Raw genomic sequence first — 22,816 nt, forward strand, 5'->3', positions numbered from 1 at the left:
CAATACTGTACAGGTAGGTAGGTAGATATATTTAGTAGATCTTGGTTTGTACAAGATATAAAGCAAGAACATATCTAACACGCAATGTAAAACACATTAACTTAAAATTTCCTTTTGAGATGGGATCGAACAAACGCTTGAGGGAAATCCGTATACCTACGTATAAACGGTGTTAAAATTTATTCTGTACTACCATAATACCTGCCTCTAAATAGGTACTAATTAAATAAGCGAGTTCCTAATTAAAGCCACCGATTACCAAATTAACAAATCAAACCATAGCGCACATATTGGCCGAATTTTGATATGGTGTAATTATCCGCACCCCACGTTAATTTGTACAGACTGATATCGTGTCAGGGTCTCTCGACATTTGCACCTATTTCCTGACACTTCACTGCATGGGAGAGACCTGATCAATTATTATCATCATTTCGCTAATGTTGTGGTCAAAGGTCTCTTGTCTTAAGTATTACTTAATTCTTTAAATGTATGACTTACGGCCAGTTTCTTCATCAAAAGTTAAAGTTAAAGTAGTGTCTAAAGTAAAAGTAACGGTCAAATTCGTTTTTTTCAAGGCTAGTGTCAGCAAAACTAATAGAAAAATTGAATTTGACCGTTACTTTTACTTTAGACATTACTTTGACTTTTACTTTAGCTTAAACTTTTGATGAAGAAACTGGCTGTAAATTGGATTTGTGAATTCTGACTTCTTAAATCCATTTTCCTCACAATTTTAGAATCGAGTCCCTAATGTAAAGCCATCTTTAAACGAAGGTAGAAAACAACTTCTTTGAGAACATTTCGAAGAATAAGAATCCAATCCATGATCATAAAAATGGGAGAAAAGTTGGAAGGTGAAGAAGGGCAGATATATGTATGTTGTATTTGGAAGGTTTTTTCAGTAAATACATTTTGTATATACCTATATTAAATAAATAGATAAGTACCTAAATAAATAGTTTGCTTGTACGCATATGTATAAGGTTGGAATAATTCAGCAGTTATGGTTATTTAAAGAATAGAGAAGGGTGGGCGTTTTGGGGTTTGTCAAAAAGGGCTGTCTTGCAGCCAAGTTTGAATAAATATTTTTTTATTTTGATTTTGATAGAAAAAGGTAAGTAATGTAGCGGTACGGCCAAGATGACTGTAAAGATCTGAAGATTCGTGGTCAATGCAGAGGCAATAACATGCTACCATATCAAAGCAGTCATAGTTCTCTCCACCGTAGACCATGTTGAATGTCCAATGCTATTACGTGAATGTTCTATTGTGGAACGAGTTCATTAATTAATCAGGTTGTATTATTTATTATCCATGCACGTTTGCGCCAAGCGCTGTCCGGTCGTAACGATCGATTCTTATTACAAAAGCCTTATTACAGCAACACTCAAATATCAATTTCTTTCGAAGTTTGCATTGCATTGCACTTGGGGATTAGGGTGCGTCCCAAAATGGCGCAATTCCAAAAGCAAGGTAGGACAAGAAGGTTCCGCGAAAATTTGGTCTAACCGACTGATAACGTAAATGTTGTCGTTAAAATAACGAATTAATTGTCTGTTTGTATTAAATTAGGTTTACAAAAATACTATCAAATAAAATTCCTAAGCATTTTAAAAAATACTGATTAAGTATAAAGTCGGGAAATAAAGGGGAAAATAGATCTTAGCTTATTGAAGAACGTACCTAGCTACTCTTAGTTTGATACCCACGTAATAACATTGTTTGATCATTTTTTCTTGCAGTGAAAATTAAAAATCGTGAATATTTAATCGAATTATTTAAGTGAAGCCAAGAAGAGATTCCTCAGTTGACTTACTTTTCCATGTCTGAGTAAATTTTAATATTTTTTGCTTTCCCCTTAACTTAAAAATCAGCATATGCGGTGTTTCTTGAATTTGATCACAGATAAATATAATATGACAAATATAACATACCTACGTACCCAATTTTACGAAGTATTTTTCATCTAATTCAAAACGACAAATCTAAAATCTAAAAATCTAATTCAAACAGATTTTGCTGTATGATTCTATTTGAAAATTCATAAATTTTTGGCCATGCCGAAAATCCGCTACTACATAACTATAAAAACCAGCCAAGTGCGAATCGGACTCGTGCACGATGGTTTTAATATCAAATCTACTACCCAATTTTTTTATTATTCTAGTTTTTAGTCGTGAAGTCGATTGTTGCCTCCTTAACTTGTGGTTATATAGAGGTTGTCAACTGAAACTTAACGGTCAAACTTTCACGGTTCAAGAGATACAGCCTGACAAAAGATGAACAGCGAAGCTTATAAAGGCTTCATTTTACGGAATTCCTGTTGAAAATCCTTGAAACGACAAGTTCTTTTTTAGCCAACTCAATCTCTGCTTACACGAAAGGAAGGACTTATGCATGCTGCAACTGCATTAACTTTTAGGTCAACGAATTGAAACACATAAAAACAATCGCTGTGTACCTAGGTATGTAAGTAACAAGCTCTACTCAAAATAATCCTGAAACATTCAAGTGTTTCTTAAATGTTTATGAAAGCGTGCCCACATAGATGATAATCATATGGTGACGCATCCTGGCAAATTCACTCCAGGGTATGAACACAAAAAAATATGAATGAATGCGGGTTTTACTAGGACTTCGTTCTTCTACCTCTATTAGGACGCGATGCTCGCTGAATGCGAAGAAAAATCCCAGACATACCATGCACGTTTTTTTCAGACTAAGTATATTGGAAACTATGAAATAATATTTAGATATTGAAATCTACTTATCAAAGGACACTGGGCAAAACATTTTTTTTATTTGCCTACAGTAAAGTTTCCTAAGTTTAATGCTGCGTGGAGTTGCTTTCTGCCCTAGCTTAGATAATTTTATGGCATAATTAAAGCGCCTATATGTAAAAAAACAATGTAAAAGTTATAGGTAGGTAATTATATCATTACAAATCTAGGTTTGATTAAGAAAAGTTAAACATTCGCCGGCAAGAAGTAATAATCAGGGAAAGTAAAAATTATCTACTGTAATCGATTGGAGCAATGAAAGGTAGTACTCACGTTTCTGATGTCTTCAGTCCCATAGATAATGCTCAACTATCAGACAGCGCCAAATGGTTATGTCCTCGGTTATAAAATTGTTCACCCCGGGGTGGTAATAAAGTAGTGGGCGGATTGTGTATGTGGGCGGAGCGACCTTTTATCCCTTGGCTGCCGAGCCGACGATTGGTTTATGTTTAGGGGGCGTGACACTTTGCTCCTTATCCTGTTCATTATTAATGCTGAATAGTACTTGAACAGGTGCGGTAACCTCACTGTCTTCGTATATCAATTATGCTTTTGATATTTGAATTGACTCGGCGATTTTTAATAGTCTCTTCATTTCACCTGTGAATTAGATTGGAGATATTAAACAGTGAATAATGGCCATGTGTAGCTTTAAAATCAGGTACCTACAACGAAGACCCCAAGATGAACTACGAAGAGCATCAGTCATATCTGTCTGACGAAGGAGCCAAACTGGTATCTAGGTTCCTAGGAACCTAGAAAAGTCTCTATTTTTTTAGAGCATTGCTATCTTCAAGTCTTTAATACCAAGTCATTAACTAAGAAATTAATATTTTATTGGTTTATCAAGACACGGCAGAAAGTACTTACCTAATATTTATAGACACGGCATATTTTCAGTAAGTACCGTTACAGCGCAAGCCGACGGGGAAGTAGTTTCAGAGCTAATTAGGTGTTTAGTCATAAAACTGACGTGCTTCCAGATCATTACTTGGACGTGTATCTTATAAAACCAGATTGTGGGACATAGTCCCGGATTTTTGCAAGGCGAGTACGTTGGGCCGAGCAAAGTCAACTCTCTAAAGCCCTTTTGAGATTAGTGACAAATAAACTTGCCATTTTCTCATTAAATCATAGAAATGTACCCAGGGACCAATAAAAGTCTCGATCTATTAATAAAAATGAAAATTATGATGTGTGAATTGTCTTGTAAAAATGTTAATTAATGAAATTGTTCAAGAAGACAACGACTGAAATGTATGGTATCCGGGTACCTATGCCATAAAAATGTAGATAATTATTATATTTATGATCTGAGGGTTTAAGGCCTTTAGGCGAATAATGTTATCTATAAATAAAACGATGAATTTCAATCGGAACCTATTTATTTGTTTGTCCCATTTTTATAAAACAGAATGAACTAACTTAACTTATATATCAGTTGTTACACAAAAGTGCATTACATGCGTTACATTAACTGTAATATATAATTTTATATAACAAATACTGAGTTAATTCAACGTTAGTAAATAAGTACTGATTGAACAATAAGCTAAACATTATTAAAACACTTTATGCTTTGGAAATAACTCTAAAGATCTAAAATTAAGAAACGTATAATGTGTGTTTAACGTCACTAGTCGGTACGCAAAAAGTGGTATCGCAAGTTAGCATATTATTAAGTTAAATCACAGTTGAATTATGTATTTTACTTTTACCCTTACTGTTGTTGTATATAGTTTGATGTATGAGTAAAATTAAACCGCCCATTAAACACTAGAACATCTGACTTATTAAACATTATGATGTTAACACACATTAACGATGACTAACATAAATAAGTGGAATCTCAATAAACTGTGATCAAATCATAACATAAAGGAAATTATTACAAAACAGGTTATGTACAGGCATGATGATTCATCATCGAATAAATTAGTAGGTATATGCTTAACGATTCCGTAGAACAGTATAGTATAGGATTATTACATTAGGACTTTAGTAAGGTGTTATACCCTAAAACCGAGCACAGTATTATTCTAAGATGGAAGCGTGATCATTAGATCTGCGTGTATGTCAATGTGGGTACAGTAGGCAGGGCTACATTCAATCAAGCGTGAATATACATTGATTATATATAATTATATATTTTGTAAATATACTTCGTGTACGCAGTGATTATGATAATATCCCAACCAAACTTAACATAATGTTTCAAACAGGTTGAGCTAATTAGGTGTGACGACTTCGTGTTGAAATATGGGTTAGTCAAAAGAAGATAAACAAGTAGGTTTGTTATAAGAAAACGCATTAAACTGTTAGTTATGTTCTAAGTAGTTCTGCAAAACTTAAAGACAGTGTAATATTTTATCAGAATATTTACTTCAAATATGCTTATATTATAGCTGTAGTAAGTAATCCCAACACAAAAGCATACCCATATATGATTTATCAAACAAACTTGTAACACCTCTCTTTTTGAGTCGGGGTTAAAACAAGGATTTATTCACTGAAAAGCGTCAGTTGTGTAGTTTGACCCATGTGACTGTCAAGTATATGTATAAGTAGCAGTTTTAAAATCAATTTCATCATCATTTTCATCATCTCAGCCATGGGACGGCCACTGCTGAACATAAGCCTCCCTTAACCAAAATCAATTTGGTTAAATAGAATTTCCCACCAAAAAATATGTAAGTACTCGTAGGATCAGAAAAATGGGGTTTCGGAACCAGAAGTCGCGGTAAAGTCGCTTTGTGCGACTTCCACAGTTTTTTTTAAGTGCAGTTAACAGTAGCTGTAAGTCAGAACAAAGTGCTATCGTCCCTTGAAAACTGATAGCTGTCAACTGCACAAGAACAGTCGTGGCTCTATCTGCTCTGTAATTGATTATTGTCTACATTAGATAGATCTGCAGCACTGTTAATCTGAAACATCTCAACATCGTACTCAGTAGGCTTCCATGGGACAACATGTACACAATTGAGCATTATATATTTTGTAGATTTCTTACATATTTCGCTGTCTCTGTATACAAGGAGATTAACATTACGATTACGATCCACCCAGATTTTCTACATTTTCACTAGAACGTATAAATGAATGAATATATAGCAATTAACTATAAAGAATAAATTACTATTTTAATTCTATATCGTAGTTCACATTACGTAATTAGTTATTTTGAGATAAAAAATGTGTTTGTAAAATGTAAACTGCCGCGACTATAGGCTTTGTTATTTTTTCCGCCCTCACGGATGGTAGGATGGAGTGGGGGATCAAGAACAGCAGAGTATACATATTTTTAATAGTCCCTAAATAGTCTAGAACATTTCATATTTCAAGTAAACAGCGGGCATTTTTGTATTAAGTCACAGCCACGATATTATTTTATCAATAACACTTATTCCTAGTTGAAAATTTGATTATGTTTCAGGTCACATCAATAGTTACTGCCTAACACTGGTGTTATTGCCGTGTGTTGTCAACAATCAAGTAATAATTCTGTTACTTGCTTATAACATTTTAAAAAAATATTATGCTCCGTATATTTACTTGACACAATTAGCGAAGCTACGGTTTACAATACCCAAACACATTTTTCATTCATCATATTTTGTACTTACTTTTTCCATACATTTATTAATTATAGGTACATGACGAATATTACCCATAACTATAGTTTATATAAAGGACAGCTCCAATTATCTTCATATTATAAGTAGTACTTAAAAATATCTACAGCCGATGATAAGGCGAATTCATTAAGTTCAACACCAGTTCTGGTTTCCATATAAGATTAACTTGAAAATCACAGAGATGGGACTATTTCAAAAAGTTAGTACAAAGAAGTTTTTTAATCAGTACTGGAATAAAAACCTAAAAATTAAAAGACAATATCTACGCGGTTATTATTATTTCTGTTTACAAATTGCTTTCAAAAACACATTATGTAGATGCCTAACTCGGGAAAACTGACACAATATTTGTTAACTGAATCGACAGGTAAGTATTAAATAATATCATTTCAACCTTAAAGCATACCTAATAAAAATAAACCTACGGGTGCATCTATAACTATGTAAACTACTGAAGAAAATGTACAACGTAGATGTAAGTCAAATCATTCATTATTTGGTAATTGTGTGCATGAGGATGATTTCTACATTGTTTGTTGCAATGTTTTACCTTCCAAGAGTACATAGGTAAGTACATTTAGTCCTCAGAATTTAAGTTGCGATATAGCCGTAGTTTTGCTGTATTAAGCTTTTACAGATTAGACATACCACTGCCATAAAATTGTACCGGTTAATTGTATTTTAGATACGTAGCATGTTTTTGACACAATTCCTATCACCTGCACCTCTTCATGTAGGCGATACTTCTATAGATAAACGTGAATTATGGAAACTTTTTGGTTTAAATCTTACGAAAATAGCTATTTAATCAATCGATTCCCGACGCGACACGCGTGGGGAGAGCCAAAGGGGCAAGCAGATCGATAGTGTTGGGCAACTTCACGGCCATTCGATTTTAGAAGCTAAAAATTCATCATATTCAATTACGTATGTAGACTTAAAAAAAACACTAATAAGACGAAATCACCAATTAAATCAGATAGTCATTCCTTTTTACCTCAACAGAGATTGTCACACCGTCGTGAATAAGTAACGTTTGAGTCATTGTCATCAAATCAGGTTCTTGGAATGTGATAGTGGAAAAACGATTTGAATTTATTTATATAAATAAAACATTAATTATATAAAATTATCCTGAAGTATAGTTCATCAAGTCAGTGGCAATTATCTGACATGCGGAAATGTAATAATGTAAAAACGTGTCACATCTAAATAAGTAAATCGATACGTATGTTTGCGGAGTGAAATATGTTGTGCTTAGGCGTAATAATGTTGAGACTTTCAGTCAGACGGAAGAATTATCATCATGCTTTATAATAGTCCAGGGATTACAACACTATTCAGTCGTTGCGTCGTTAACACGCTGTAATTAATAGTAAGTAGTACATTGTCAGTTCTAAGAATAACATTACAACTGCATCCTAAGAGCACACTTACGCCTATGATAAAACTATCTAATTTACGTTTGGTTAATGAAATGCCACCCGACACTTATACTACATACTGTTGCGCAAAGTTGCAACGACCATATTAATTTGTCATAGGAATATTGTTAGATAAGATAGATTTGATACATTTAGGTAGTATCATATGAAGTCGATCTTGGTTACTATGAATTTCGATATAAAGTGGCGTATGCCCAAGTGCCAGAAACACAAACCATTTATCGAACGCTTGCCTATGAACATTTTTAATATTTCTCAACGAGAAGGTTTTGTAAATAAATATATTTAGGTTAGGTGTTTACTTCTGCTTATATACATTTTGTGATGCACTCAGGTTTATTTTTTTTCATCATTTTATTTTCGATATCTACCAATTAAAATGTTATTGTGTTATGTAATAATCAATCATGAACTATGTATATAGTCTTATATAAATCACATATGGACATTATATTATTATATTAGTTCAGCTTATAACACGGCTACGTGAATAAAATAAACATGCAGGCATGCACAGCGCTCTCGATCATGATATGAACGTTACAAATGAGCTCTTGGCTCGTAAGCAGTCATTGATTATATTGCTCACATAAGTACAACACACAAATGGGTTTCCATTTGCGTGCACTATTAATTATAGGTACGTATACCTTAAAACTACGAGTTACATATTCCACGATTTTCAAAGCACGTATATAATACCTACCTATGTAAATAGTTTCCATTACATTGTACGAAAGCGATCATTAGCAACTCCAAAATTATTCATCTCTATTTTAGTTGGTTTGTACTAGCATGTCTGACACATTATGACTTTAAAGACCTATTTTTGCTTTATCTTTATTACGGCTACCTACATATTCCCACAATAGCAAAATAAGTATTTCAATAATTCGTATCACTTACAACTGTGATTGTTGCATCGTTTATTATTATATAAGTTCCTACTCGTTTTAGACACAGCCAGTCAGCCACTACATTAATATTAGGTATATATTTCAAAATTAATTTACACAAGAACATTAATTTATTACAGCATTAAGATTATCAGCTACATCAAATTTATACAAGTTTATTAGAATTATTTTCTATAATAAATTCACAGTCAGTTTTCTATCAGGGCGAACCACGAGCGTGGCGTGACAATGGACACAGAACAATGGAGACCTCATTTCCCATCGCCTTGAACTATGGAAATTCTGCAGTACCCTTCGTGACCGCAAAGATTCGGCTCTTTTGCATATTTTTCGTATGTCGAACAAAAAATATTAAATGAATAATGTGTTTTTGACATAAGCATAAACGTGATATATTAAAATTATCATGACTGTTCAAATATCCTATTCTCATAGAAAATGCTTAGTTGCTTACACCACCCAGATAAGGACCTAATGATGTTTTAGTTTAGAATGAGTCTTGTAAAATTCTATGCAAAGGTGAAATAGTCCTCAAGTATCGCGGAACAAACATAGTAACAGTTGGCCCACGTCTTATGGAACTCCCTGGATATTTAATCATGTAAATGTATATTCTATAGTAAGTAGCTACAACTATAGACATTATACAGATAACTATAGAACTACATCTAACACTAATTTTAGAATATTATTTTTAAGAATAATTCATACAAGTCAGTGTGTAGGTGTAAGCTAACTTGTAAAAAAACTTCTGTGTTTATTATGCTACACTGGCAAGAGTTCTATTTGTACTTCTGCGTTTTAGGTCCATGTCATATTACATTATGAGAATGCTGCGACCGATGACATTTGAGCAGAAATTAGTATTTATATTCTTTGATTAGCATAATGCCAAGCTATATAGAGGCAGTAGAAAGGAGCACTCCAATCATCTAACATCATTCTATGGACAAATAATAGATTTCAAAAATACTTCATTGTTTTATATTTGTTTCTTCTCCGAGCTATTTAATGTCCTAAATTATAAGTGATGTTGCAGCCCCAGTCTCCGTCATAAGTGTAATATGGCAGCAGGGCTTCAAATTGATAGGTGTAATGTAACCAAATTCGTGAAAAAATACACTCCGTGTTTTAGGTTTACAGTAAAATGATTGAACATGGTTACAGAAAATCCAACCCCAGCTACAGGCGACTAGAAAACAGTGGTCGATGCACACATATCGACGTCAAACAAAAACTGTTTTATTGCGCAGAGTACAATTGCGAACAGTTTAGCCATAGTAAACGTTACGTTGATATACACAATAGACGTCGGAAAATATAAATCTATAATTTTACACTGCGATAGAATGTTCGGGAAGGATTGCTCGAGCCAAACCCAGCACCACTTCGTGTATTTTTGTAACATAATGATAATAATTGTATTATTGTAACACACAGTCGGATAATATAGCTTATATTATCTCTCGATTTATTTTGTGTCATTTTGGTAATTGCCTCGAAAGCAACGGACAACCTTATATTATATATATTATTTATATGCCATAGCCATATCGTGTACATAGTCATATTAATTGATTTTAATGTTTCTAAAGCAGTTAACAGACAATAAAAATGAAAAGACAGGTATAAGTGTAATATGCAAACTAAACTAAATTTTTACCAATATTTTCAATAATGAATTTTGAATCGATAGGCAGGTATTGGTTGGGGCAGTTTCGTGTGTCGCGACAATCAACTTATTTAAGTTAGTATCAATAATGCAATCCGACGTAATTTAGAATATTTATAGGCCAGTTTTTCACCAAGTAATAGACAATAATACACACGAGTACTTGGTATATTACTAGTTGCTAAGTTGAATATTTTATTGGTTACGATTCAGAATAGTACATTCTACTAATTCTAATGCAACAGAAAACGAATACGCAATTATTTTTAATTCATATAATAATGCAGGCATACAGTATTTACGTTACAAGTTACAATTAAATGAGTTAGTAATACTTTTAACAATTAGTTTGTGATATGTTTATTTATTTGTAATACCTTAATTTAAATCTTAGAATATTAATTGTCACGGTGGTATAAAAAGGCATACAAGTTTATATTATTTGACGGCGATCACCTGATTTAACAAAAGTATATTCACGACCAAACATATGGATACGCACGATTGAATACAGACATTTAAGTATAATTTATAGATTTTTGTATAAATTAATCAATGTAATCGCAATCGCAAGTGTAATCAGTACGTGTCTGACTAGATGTAGATTCTGCCGGACTCCAGGGGCTCAGTTCATAATGCCACAGATTAAATATACAGAACAGCCAGTCCATTTAAATTAAATACGCCCATAATCAACCGTCAACACACATGATCTATAAGTCAGGATAAACACGATATTGTAATGTTACAAGAAATCCATCAATGCACAATATTCATAAACATCTTTGGTGATATAAACACATTTTAAATAATAACTAAACTATAAAATTAATGCTTAATTCCAATTTTTACACACAATTTATACAGGATTATTGTATTTATAACATAATAAGTTTTTAAAATTCATTTTAATTAATATTATTTACACAATTAACTACTTAAAAATAAATAAGTAAAATAAAACTTTAAGATGGTTAAACCAAAAAAGATATGTTAATTAAAAGATCCTAAATAATTCATAATTAAGTTATGTGCATGCAACTCTTTTGTATTCTCTCAAGGCGCATTAATGTAATTTAGATTTGATTTCATTTAACCGAGAAATCGAATGATTTCTAATTACGAAAGTTCAAAACGTAAAATTTTAATCTTCGTACAAGTTTAAAATAATGATAATCAGGCAAGAATTATGATTTCAATACATAATGGTGTGTTTATATCAAATTGAGAATTTGACAAAAAGGGTACAAATGGCAAAATACATTTGTGTCAAAACAAAAATAGTAAAGGGAGTGTTTATATCAAATTGAGAATTTGACGAAAAGGGTATAATACTCTTCAATTATTCAAAAGTAGTTACGGAATCCATATAAATGTAAGGACACAGATACATAATTGTGTTTAGTAGTAATTTACAAAGTTTTTTAGTACAATATTTTTGTATAGTTTCTGTCTAAAGCCTGAGAAATAACCGCAACAGCCAAAGCTTCAAAGAATGAAACGATTGCCTATAATAATAGGTATATACTTGTAATAAGCTGTTAAATAAGAATGTTCACTAATATTGGATTTGTGTTTAGCCATTTTCGTGTACCTACTCCTCTTTTATTGAGTTGATTTAGCTTTAGAATTGTACAATAAAGGTCTCTGTTTTCTTTTATATACCTTCGTCCATATTTTAATCACCTAGGCTAGATTTTAAATTTATTCGGATAATACTTTAGAATAACTGTAATAACAAGCGACATTATATTGCTTTTTACTTCGCAGTCGTGATAACTCTGTCCCATATAAAAATAAAGAACAGTAATATTTTTACAGTTTTATAATAATTATTGTAAAAGGCAGAGGCACTTATATCTTTGATTAAAAGAGATAAATCTACAGATTTTCATGTATGCTGAATTATTACTGACGGGCAATATTAAAAGGAAGCTAATTTATTGCCGTGACAAAAAGGCAATACATGAGCGAATTGTCAAATGTGCTGACACTGCCGTGCTGGTCATTTTTATTATATTTGTATTCGCTAGTGCCACAATTACTACAATTTATCCGAAAAAATACTCTCTCTATCTATAGGTTTATCAAATGGCCTCTTTAAACAACCTTGATGATACGTTTTTTTTTCACACACTATATGCAACCAAACTGATGAACAACATACTTGCTGATGGCTTGAATTCAATTAACAGCGCTCGTTCGTTAATATACACTTGATAATATAAACCATTAGATAGGTTTTACCCTTGTCAAGAAAAAGTTCAGGTTTCGTTCGAAGTTCAACGATACCTTAAAAAAAGAATTTTCGGTAAAACACTTCCCAAATCGTCGGATGAGCTTTGAGGCTTTAAAAGGTAAATTGGGACGGGACCACGCCCCTGTCATATGATAGCAGTTGCATTTGCACGTTACAGTGGTTTGTTTAAACCCAGTCAGACATTTTAAGCAGAAACTGTTTTATTTACATAGTTTGTTTATCACAAGCAATCCTAGTTCAGGCGGTCGCAAATACTGAAACATCTAACCAAGTGAATGAAAGAATGTGCAACTGACTTTACAATTGTTTCTCTTTGATACTATCTGTACATATTTCATCTTACTATCGATTTAAAACTATTTATCAATACGCCTTATATCTCTTAGATCTCTCATGTAATTTAGATTCTTCGTAAGTATATCTCGCAAGTCATATCGTAATTCGATAGTTCTGGGCATCACCTTGCCAGGGCTGATTGAGATTACGACGAAACATTGACCGAATATTCAATATGATGTGAAATAATAAGAGTGGTGTGTCTAGACAAAAGTCGATCTCTAAACTTGCCGGATTATTATCGCCACATAGGAACTTTTCGAACACTGACCGTATACATAAAGGACAGTATTGCCTAAAAAATAATAATTTAATACAGTGTCAATTTCAAATTAGTTTTATAGCATCAGTAAAAAAACATTAAAAGGAGTAACTTGGAATACTATCCACATTTGTCAACCAAATCATGTAGAATATAGCAAATCGAAATGCACGAATCAAAGTTCCTTATAATAAATTGCAAATCTCACGTCCATTACATAATGTCATATAGTTCATATTCACTGATCTTTGTATAACGACACTTCATTACGAGGATTAAATTAAATATGATTGTAAAATAATAAAAATAAACAAAAAAAGAAAATAAAATAAATAAGATCATTATAGAAATTCATAAATTATTCAATGAGGTACCTTGATGATGAAATCATGATTATATTCACGCGTTTTTACGAGGACTCTGTACGAATAGTGGTTAGATTTTCGTTCACATGTCAGCGAGTAGTTCCGAGTAGTAGTGGGTAGCACTCAGGTAGTCTACGAGGCGCCGAGGCAGAGGTAAATCACTAATGAGGTCACGACGCACGTACTTTAATATCACAAACCTGGAAGTAGAACAAATATATTTATTGTAACCAATTAACACAGATTTGAGGTTAACATAATATCACTGATATAAATAAATAGTTTTTATTTTAAAGTGAAATAGCCACCTTTGAAATATTATACCTATCCAATACTTCATATTTTAACTGTCGCCAGAGGAAGGTAAATCAATTTTCATAATAAAAACCTAAATCTATATCTTTGCTAAAACCATCAACAAAAAGGCCATTTTCTAAGGATCGTAATTTGTCTTGTTAACAACGTTTATGTAATAATATTAGGCCATGCTGTAGAAGTCATTGTAAACCTTTATACAGACTGTATCTACATAAACAATAGGAACAATGTTTATTTTCCTCAACAGGTTGATATGTAAACAACGGTAGCACGTAATGTTTAATTTGGGTCAGATCGATCAATTTCATCGCCCGGAAAATGTATATCCATTGACATATATTCTAGCGATAGACAAGAACATCCATACAAATAATTTACCCGCTTATGTCGTCTGTTGACATCTCGATGACGTATTGTGACATGTAGTCATCCTCATTGATGTTAATTGCAGAAACGTCGCTCGTATTTTGCCTACATTTTTCATTACTCAAAAAGTTTATATCTAAGTGAATTCAAAATCATGTAATATATCAAAAAGTTTATTTATATCTAATTGAATGCAAAATCATGTAATATATTAAAACCAGGAACTTATTTTTAGGGTTTTTAATATTAATTACGATGTTTTTTTTTCTTAAGAGGGCTATCACAAATTTTCGCGAATTTAATTATTTTTTCTTGAAAGTAAGAACATACCATGACAAAGTGAAGTCTGTTTTCATTGATATTTTACCTACTGCCAGTTTTATGGCACATCTGTTTCTGCACGATTTTCTTAATCCATAATTTAAGATGAGACGGGCGGGAACAAATTAATGCATATTTGTAAAATTGAATTATAAATGAAAAGTATGATATACAAGCGTTGTAATAGCATGAACAGCGTGTAATTTTACTAACTTGACTCTCGAATTAGTTTATATGTGTAAGTTTATACCTTGATATGTATTTTCTATTTTATAATTGTCGTTTCATAGACATCCATCTGACGCAGGTGTCAAAATCGCTCTGATTTGCCATTTTGGGCACTGCATAGTCTGCACTGCAGTTCAGTGTGGTAAGCTTTTTGTTCGGAACGTTCTATCTAGTACGTAGTACATATATATCGATGTGTATATCCCACCAAAAACATTAAATGTAAAAAAAAGCCAATCCTCTACGCAATTCCTCCACCGTAAAAAGTTTTGAGATCGCATAGAAGCCAAGTCCTGTTCTACTTTATTTGTAATAATAAATCAATATTTTGTGACTATATCAATAGTTTTGTTGACATTACAATAATACTGTCTTGGCCATGAGCACAAGTTAAAAGTCGTTCCTTGTAATAATGTGTAAATACCATTGAATTGATAAATTCTATATGGACATGATTTTACGATTGGACTGATTATGGACTGATTGGAATTTGAGATCACCATGGACTAAACATGCGCCATAGTACATGTGCAGTTCATTGATGTTGGATGATACTGAAATGCTACATACCTAATAGTAACAATTATGGACCCTAACGGGCACAGCAGGTAGCACTTACAAGACTTACACTTGGTAGTACTTAGATTTTCCTTTAAAAACTTGAGTTATCAATAGATTATTTAGTTCTAACTTTTGCACAGTTTTTGATCTATATCTCGGAACGGACAAACATTTCAACAAAGCTGTCATAGTAAATATTGTTCTACATAAAAAGACCTATCCAATGGTATATGTGACATTCCTATTGGTGGGGTATACCAGGTCCCATATATTTGTGCCCATTGTCCTTTGAAGGTTCTAAGTTTGCTAGAAGTACCTTAGACTTTTGATGATCGGTCAGTGAGTGAGTCAGTGACAAAATGGTGTAACTTTGATCGTTCATAACTCGTAAACTATTTATTCAAATATCTTGTAATTTTGAGACTGAGCTTGTTCTAATACTTGCTCTTGGTCGTCGAAAACCTAAACTCCTAGCTTTGTTCACATGGAAGATACAGGGGGCTGAAATAGCCGCGAAACGCTTCGAGAAAAGATGGTAACGGCCGTGCCCGCTTTGCTCGAGTCTTGGCTGGGGCACTGCCGTGCCCTCAGATTGAACTATTTATATAATCGAAGTTAAACCACCAGCTACACCAATATAGTAACTAAAATGTATTTATAGCTAACCTGCACATATGCTGGAGACTTTGTACGCGTTTGAACCTTGAAACTGGATACAAGAGCTGCACTCTCACTGGCCCAAGCACCGGTCGTAGATTTAAGAAGAACAAATACCGGCCGCTTCGAGACGTCTCAACCGCATTCTCTATGAATTCTACTATAGTCTGCGCTTTAAACATGGTGCAGCCACCAAAACAGAAATTACCTGAAATGAATACAAACTCACTTTAGAAATTATTGTAGCCTAGGCAGTGTTTTATATTTACGCTTTTTGGGGAACAGTATAGTCATTTATATTGATTAATAGGATCGTTATATTAATAGAATGTAAGATATAAATTTAGCATACAACTAACGACTGTTTCCCTAGTGAACACACCCTGTGTTTCGTCGTAAGATGTAAATTTGTTTTAGGTATGTGTGTTACGTACGTAATTTATGGAACATTTTGTGAAAAATTTTCTCTACTATAGACCCAGTAATGATTCAGAACTAAGAATATTAGGTATTGTCGTTAGTAGGTGGCCTTTGAATGAGTTTCCAGTTATCACCAGTTGACGTAGAATATTAAACTTCTGTTAATACGTAAGTTGCCTTAATAACAGAATAAAGATTGATCCTCGGACAATTCTATCTATGCTGTTCAAGTACAAGAAGAGTAAGTTTTTCAATAAAAAATCTCTGTTTAGTAGTCAACTAGTCATATAAAGATATTCTCATTGTCTTTTGTGGAAAGTCGTAGAAATTTTGCATACTCGATACAATGAGTTATTTTATTATCCATAGAAATAGTTAAAGAAATGACAGTTATTCTTACCCTGATCATGTTCAATCCTTACATGTCTAAGACCATTGAGCTTAAATGTTAGAGTGAAAATATAATGGTCATCACTGCTATCACGCACTATGAATGAACCATCAGGTTCATTCGAAAGAATCTTTTCAGCAGCTTCCACCGATATCGGACCCCAATACCAGCCATACTGAAACAGAAAACGTGTATTAGTGGACTGACTACAATAGGTATAGTTTGTGTCTCACATATTACTACTCAATTTTGAAGACGTGTAATTTGAAATGAATAGTTAAGAATATGTTATTTGAGCAATAAACTACTGTAAATGTGTAAGGATGACTCACATCTTTAACTTTTTGTATAGAGGTAGCGAAATCCATGACGGTATCTTCTTCGTTGCCGGGGCGGCGCGGTCCCTGGCGCGCGAGCGGCGGCGCCGGCAGCGGCGGCAGCGCGCGGCGCACGGCCGCTGGCGGGGACTCCTCCTTGCCGTCACACAGCTTCTCCACGTCCGCGCTCTCCGGCACAGGCTGACGACGCCAACGAAACAAATTACAAAAGCTTTGCTTCAAATTAATCGACAATATCCTCACAGGCGACATCTTAGCCTTCTGGCTCTGATTAGTAATACTTTTCTTAACCGCTTTGTCGTTCTTCTCCAACTCCATCATATCTTTCGGAATATTCTCTTTATGCTTCTTGTTTTTAACATTCATTCCGAAAGAATTCTTATTTGCTTTTCTGTGGTTATTATTGGTTTCCACAGTTCTAGTGATTTCGTTACTTTCTTTCAAAAATACAGTGGAACTGGCATCTTTAGCAATATGTTTTGCATGAATCCCAACATTACTTACTATGGGATTATTTTTTTTATTAATAGTAGCTCTACATTCTGAATCACTTGAACTAGAATAAAGTGTGTGCAAATATTTCCTCATTTCACGTAAGGTTAAATGTAAAGAATCAGTATCAGAATCGCCGGTAGCTTTCTTACAAGATGAACTAGGCAAGCTATGTCTTTTAGTCTTCACTTCCTTGTGTCTGTTGTTTTCCTTTGCTTTATGATTTTTATCAATAACAGGGATATTAGACACCGTGGCCTGAGTTACAGTCTTGCCACGCTTTTTGTTGTTCCTAGGTGGTTTCTTTCCTTTATTCCTTATGTTGCTCTGACTAGGCCGTACCATATCAATGGGCACTGCATAAATATCGCTATCGAAGGGAACATTATACATATCCGTTATATCAGAGGGTTTAGAAGAGAGCGTGTCGTGTGAAATAGCCTGGGTGATGAAACTCGAATCATCAGCTTGGAACTGAGTAACAAGCGAGTTGTGACTGCTGGACAACCTCGACGATAGAGAGTTTCTCGAAGAAGGCCGATTGACTCGACAGGGGCTCAAGTGAAGAAGCCTTGGGCTCGCGAACCTATGATTCAAACATTGACGACGTTCGTATAGAGATTCAGGCTTAAGTTTTCTTGGATACATCGGAGAAATATGTCTCGTCGTGATTGCTACATCCACGTTAGATGTTCTGACTTTGTCTGCAACATCATAGGTGAAAACAACGGTCGGAGGCACGTATGCAGCCGCACATTTTTCTACGCTTTCCGAAGCGGGACTATCCTGTAACATAAAAATTGTTTAGATTATAATAACAATTTATAAAATAAAAAATAATATTCGCTCATAAAGATCACTCAGTTCAAAAAAGAATATCATGATGACAATTGGTGAATGACTAATATTATGTTTGCGACTTGTACAAATTCCAATAAATCGAATGATCCAGCCAGGTGATATGAACGTAGCAGGTAGGCAAAGTGTAATAATGGTGCTACTGCCGCAGAGTTTGCTTATAAACTCAGGATGGCAAGCGTAGTTTCAAGTTATAGAGAAGCAATTGACTCAATTTCTTGCAATAATAAAATATTCCTTCTATCCGTTGTGAATTAAGTAATACCTATATAACATTTTTAAACCAGTAGAAGGGGGAAACTGTCAAATAACGGAACAAGGTCGCATGCACCAATGTATGCACACCACTATTAGATAGAGTGCAACAGAGATAGCCAGATGTCTCCATCATAACAGCTGCTCTATTTATTTATTATTTATTTTGATGCAGTTTTCAGTACAATGTTCATTGTATTGAATGCATTATTGAGTATATTATAATGCGTAAATATTTAGTCATCGGTAAACTCTCCGCGATTGTGTTGTACTAACATACAGTAACCACATACCTGAAATTCTGGAGGTGGCTCAATAGTCGTAACGATAACTTTGCCAGGTCCTTTCTTTACAGTATTAAAAAAATCGCCACACATGCGTTCCGATGTCTCTGTTGATTCACAAAGCGACAGTGATTTTTCATCGAAGTCACTTTCTTGTAGCTAGAAAAAGACAAAAATTATTACTGGGGTATAAAATATAACATCATTCAGCAATAAGGAAAAATGTACCATTATGAAACCCATTTCAAGGTTTTTCAGTTTGTGAAAGAACTTAATTTATCGCACAGTCAACTTATAAATAGATATATCAATAACCTTCGCCGTGCTTTGAGTTTGCAAGCAATAAAAATATCTCTATAATGTGGTTGCAATCGCTTTGTAATTCAATTGTTTTGTTTACACGTACAGATGATCAAGTTGCAATTTTATCGCTATAGCAGCTACTGAAGCGCCCGTGACCGTAAGCACTCTTAAAAGGTAAGGATATCTCTATCCGTTACTGGAATTCAAGAACGCAAATGACAATTTTCGCAAGTGGATCCTATATATCAGATTGAGGTTTAGTCACCAATTCTCACACTCCATCAAGATTCCCTTTCGTTCTGCCAAAAGCGAGCGAGGTCATTGCTATCTGTAGCTACGTATATCTTTCGCACTAGAATCTAGAACACGTTAACGTTTCATTTTACAGGCGCAGAGGACGATCGATTAAGTGAGTTAATCGAACTTGCTTCATAACATAATTGCTTTATGTACCTACATCAAAGACAATATAATGAAATACTGCATTCGTTTGATGTGACTAAACAGGGAACTATCGGTACGAGCCATTTGACCTATCGAACGAAAGCGTTATTATTAAATAGAAATGTCTGGCTTGTGTCAAGGGATTCTGAAATGAATTATTATCGTATGTATGCATGTATGGTTCAAATAAATTCAAAATATTTTGCTCAACTAATCTTAGCAAAGATAGTGGTAATGACTATGAAAGATTCGTACTGAAAAGTGCTAACACATCAGCTTATGAATTTTTCACAGAATAATTCAAATTAAATATATTTTTTGATTGTTTGTTAACAATACCCTCTTGTATCCTACTTATGACTGTTTGCATAATGTAAATTTTAATAATAATTTCTTATTTTTTGTTTTTTGTAAATAACCCCAGATATGGGAACACTTTTAGGTGTCTATACATAGAAAATAAGCTCAGTAAGCATTGTCTTCCAGTCTACTGTGGATTTAGTTGGCTAGGTATAGAGTCCACAAGACAATATTTTTGTCACAAAGAGCATCAAAGAGCCTATACATGTTCAATCTAGCCACAGTAAACAAAAGCCACAGTAACGAAAGAAAACAAAAGTTTAAAAGGATTCAGTTATTCTGTACATAATTATAGCTCTTGTTAAAGAACAATGTCAGGTTTCGGCCCACCCAATCAACTTTTAAAACTAAATTCTCACGGACACAAAGTTATTTACTACAACAATTTAAATATAAAATACTAACTTCTTATAAAATATTTAATTGTTATCTAGAACTATTAAAAAAAAAATATATTTTGTTTATTGAGTTCAGGTTTTTCGTTTTAATAATTTGGAATAATTTGGTTTAGAGAAGTTCAATGCAAAAGTGGAAAACATAGAAAAGCTTCTGACATTAAACTACACAAATAACTGTAAGAATTTTCACTGTACATGAAATATTTTTATTGAGCCTAAGTTACTATGGACGTCTGACATTGTTCTTTGCTATTGGTGACTTCATGTAAATCAACATGTAGGGACACTACACACTATGTTTGGTGGCTGTTTTCACATGGACAAGTTATTTGATGGGGTCTATGTAGCTATGAGGCACTATAAATAGATTTGTTATTAAATTTTGATGACATTATAAATGTATTTTTAATTTTGGTGAAATAGCGCATGTCAATGAAAAATGAGTGTTTATAACATCTGGTATACAGCATTATTGTTAATTTTCAAGACAGTTATTCTTAAGGACAGAAATGCCTTATGTATATTGTATAGAATAGTTTGTAGGATATTTGTAAATATACACTTGGGAGCTTCTGAGACTGTGGGAAACAACAGTAATTCGTGTTAGGTAAAATGTTACATATGTGTGGTTTACCTAATCTGTGATATTACAGAGTGAAGACCTGAACTTCAATAATAAATGTTATGGGCTTTATGTTAGTTTTTTAGGTATTTTTGCAACATTCTGCATACCTACCTAATTTTCACGTAGAATCAGGTTGAGCCGAATGCTATCTTTGTTGATACAATTGACCACATTATCACCCCCAGAATGCCAGTTACATCTCTTGACAGACTGGACCTATGTTAGTAATAAGGAATCACCGGAACGTATGTGTGCACCAGCACCAAATTGAATAATTGGTAACAAAATTATCTAGATCTGCTAAAAATTTTACTGAAAATTTAAAAGTCTTATGCAAGGCAGATGGACCAGAATCAGATCAATGAACTTGACTTACTCCATATTTTACTCTAGTACTGAACATATCGAAATGACCTTAAATAAAGAAATATTTCATGATTTTATGCTCTTGAGGAAAACAACAAGGAAAATATTGTCATTCTAACAAAACATTAACCAAAGTACAAATAAGCAAATAATTCGCAAAAGAAACACGAAATAACGAAAATTAAAGGTTGTTGTCTATTATGACCAAGGCTTATTTTGAATTTCCATCATAATGTTGTGAAAGCAAGCAATATTTGTGTACTTTATATATGAGCAAAGTAATTTTTTAAATAACTTTGTAAAAGCGTTATGTTGACAAGAAATAAATACAAGGCTCGCAGATAAATGTATAACATTTTGTTTACAAAAAGTTATTCTATTTCTATGAACATCGCAACAGAATACATAATTTACATTATATAAACATATGAAGCAATCGATGTACTATGTACTGAGAATTTAACAGACTATAATTAAGATTCAACTAAAATATCGTATGCTGCTAAGATTTCTAATGATTAGCTCACCTCGGATGCGACGTGATGCCATCCACTGGCAGAATCACTAGAAAAAGAACCACTTGTAATTATAAGACCACTATCTTCGCTGATAGGAGGCGCCTCAGAGTGTGTTGAAAAAGGCGGTGACTCCATAACCCAAATGTTGATTTGGGTTATAACATGAACAAAAAATGGACGTAAAATTCAGTATTTTCATAAAAAATTAAGAAAATACTATAATACATTGCATTGCAGTCTGGTTGCTTTACTTTTTTTAATTATTCTCTATCTGCACATTTTTTTTCGATTTTGGGTACCAGCTTTTTAAGCCATCGCCATCAAACTACAGCATAGGTAATTTAAGGCGGCCCCCAGACATGCAATAATATTGTGCAATAATTTTGGTAGTTAAAAATCATTGTGCAATCTTCAATATTAACTTTACATGGTCAATAAATTTACACAATACGTAATTGATCGCCTTATATTGAATACTACATAGATCTCTCGACATTGAACCAAAAAGAGCTCCGTCTCTTTTTGGACGTAGTGCCAAAAATATGATAAAATACCAAGGAAAGCGTTGCTGAAGAAGGATAAGGACAACAACTGAATGACTCCACCATCATGTGGGATACTTGATATTAAAAGAAAAC

At 33.4% G+C, this 22,816-nt stretch overlaps 1 protein-coding gene across 1 annotated transcript; it reads right to left on the reverse strand.

Moving 5' to 3' along the window:
• Nucleotides 1-4,150: 4,150 nt before the first annotated feature.
• On the reverse strand, nucleotides 4,151-22,437 carry LOC124644876. Its single transcript, XM_047184518.1, has 6 exons — nucleotides 22,188-22,437; nucleotides 19,174-19,323; nucleotides 17,270-18,553; nucleotides 16,947-17,112; nucleotides 16,136-16,334; nucleotides 4,151-13,875 (listed from the first exon to the last, which is right to left on the reverse strand). Exons 1-6 carry the CDS (start codon nucleotides 22,311-22,313, stop codon nucleotides 13,758-13,760), a joined length of 2,043 nt encoding a protein of 680 aa, XP_047040474.1. The 5' UTR covers nucleotides 22,314-22,437; the 3' UTR covers nucleotides 4,151-13,757.
• Nucleotides 22,438-22,816: the final 379 nt, after the last annotated feature.

The sequence above is a fragment of the Helicoverpa zea genome, chromosome 31 (assembly GCF_022581195.2).
Source record: "Helicoverpa zea isolate HzStark_Cry1AcR chromosome 31, ilHelZeax1.1, whole genome shotgun sequence".
Lineage (NCBI taxonomy): Eukaryota > Metazoa > Arthropoda > Insecta > Lepidoptera > Noctuidae > Helicoverpa > Helicoverpa zea.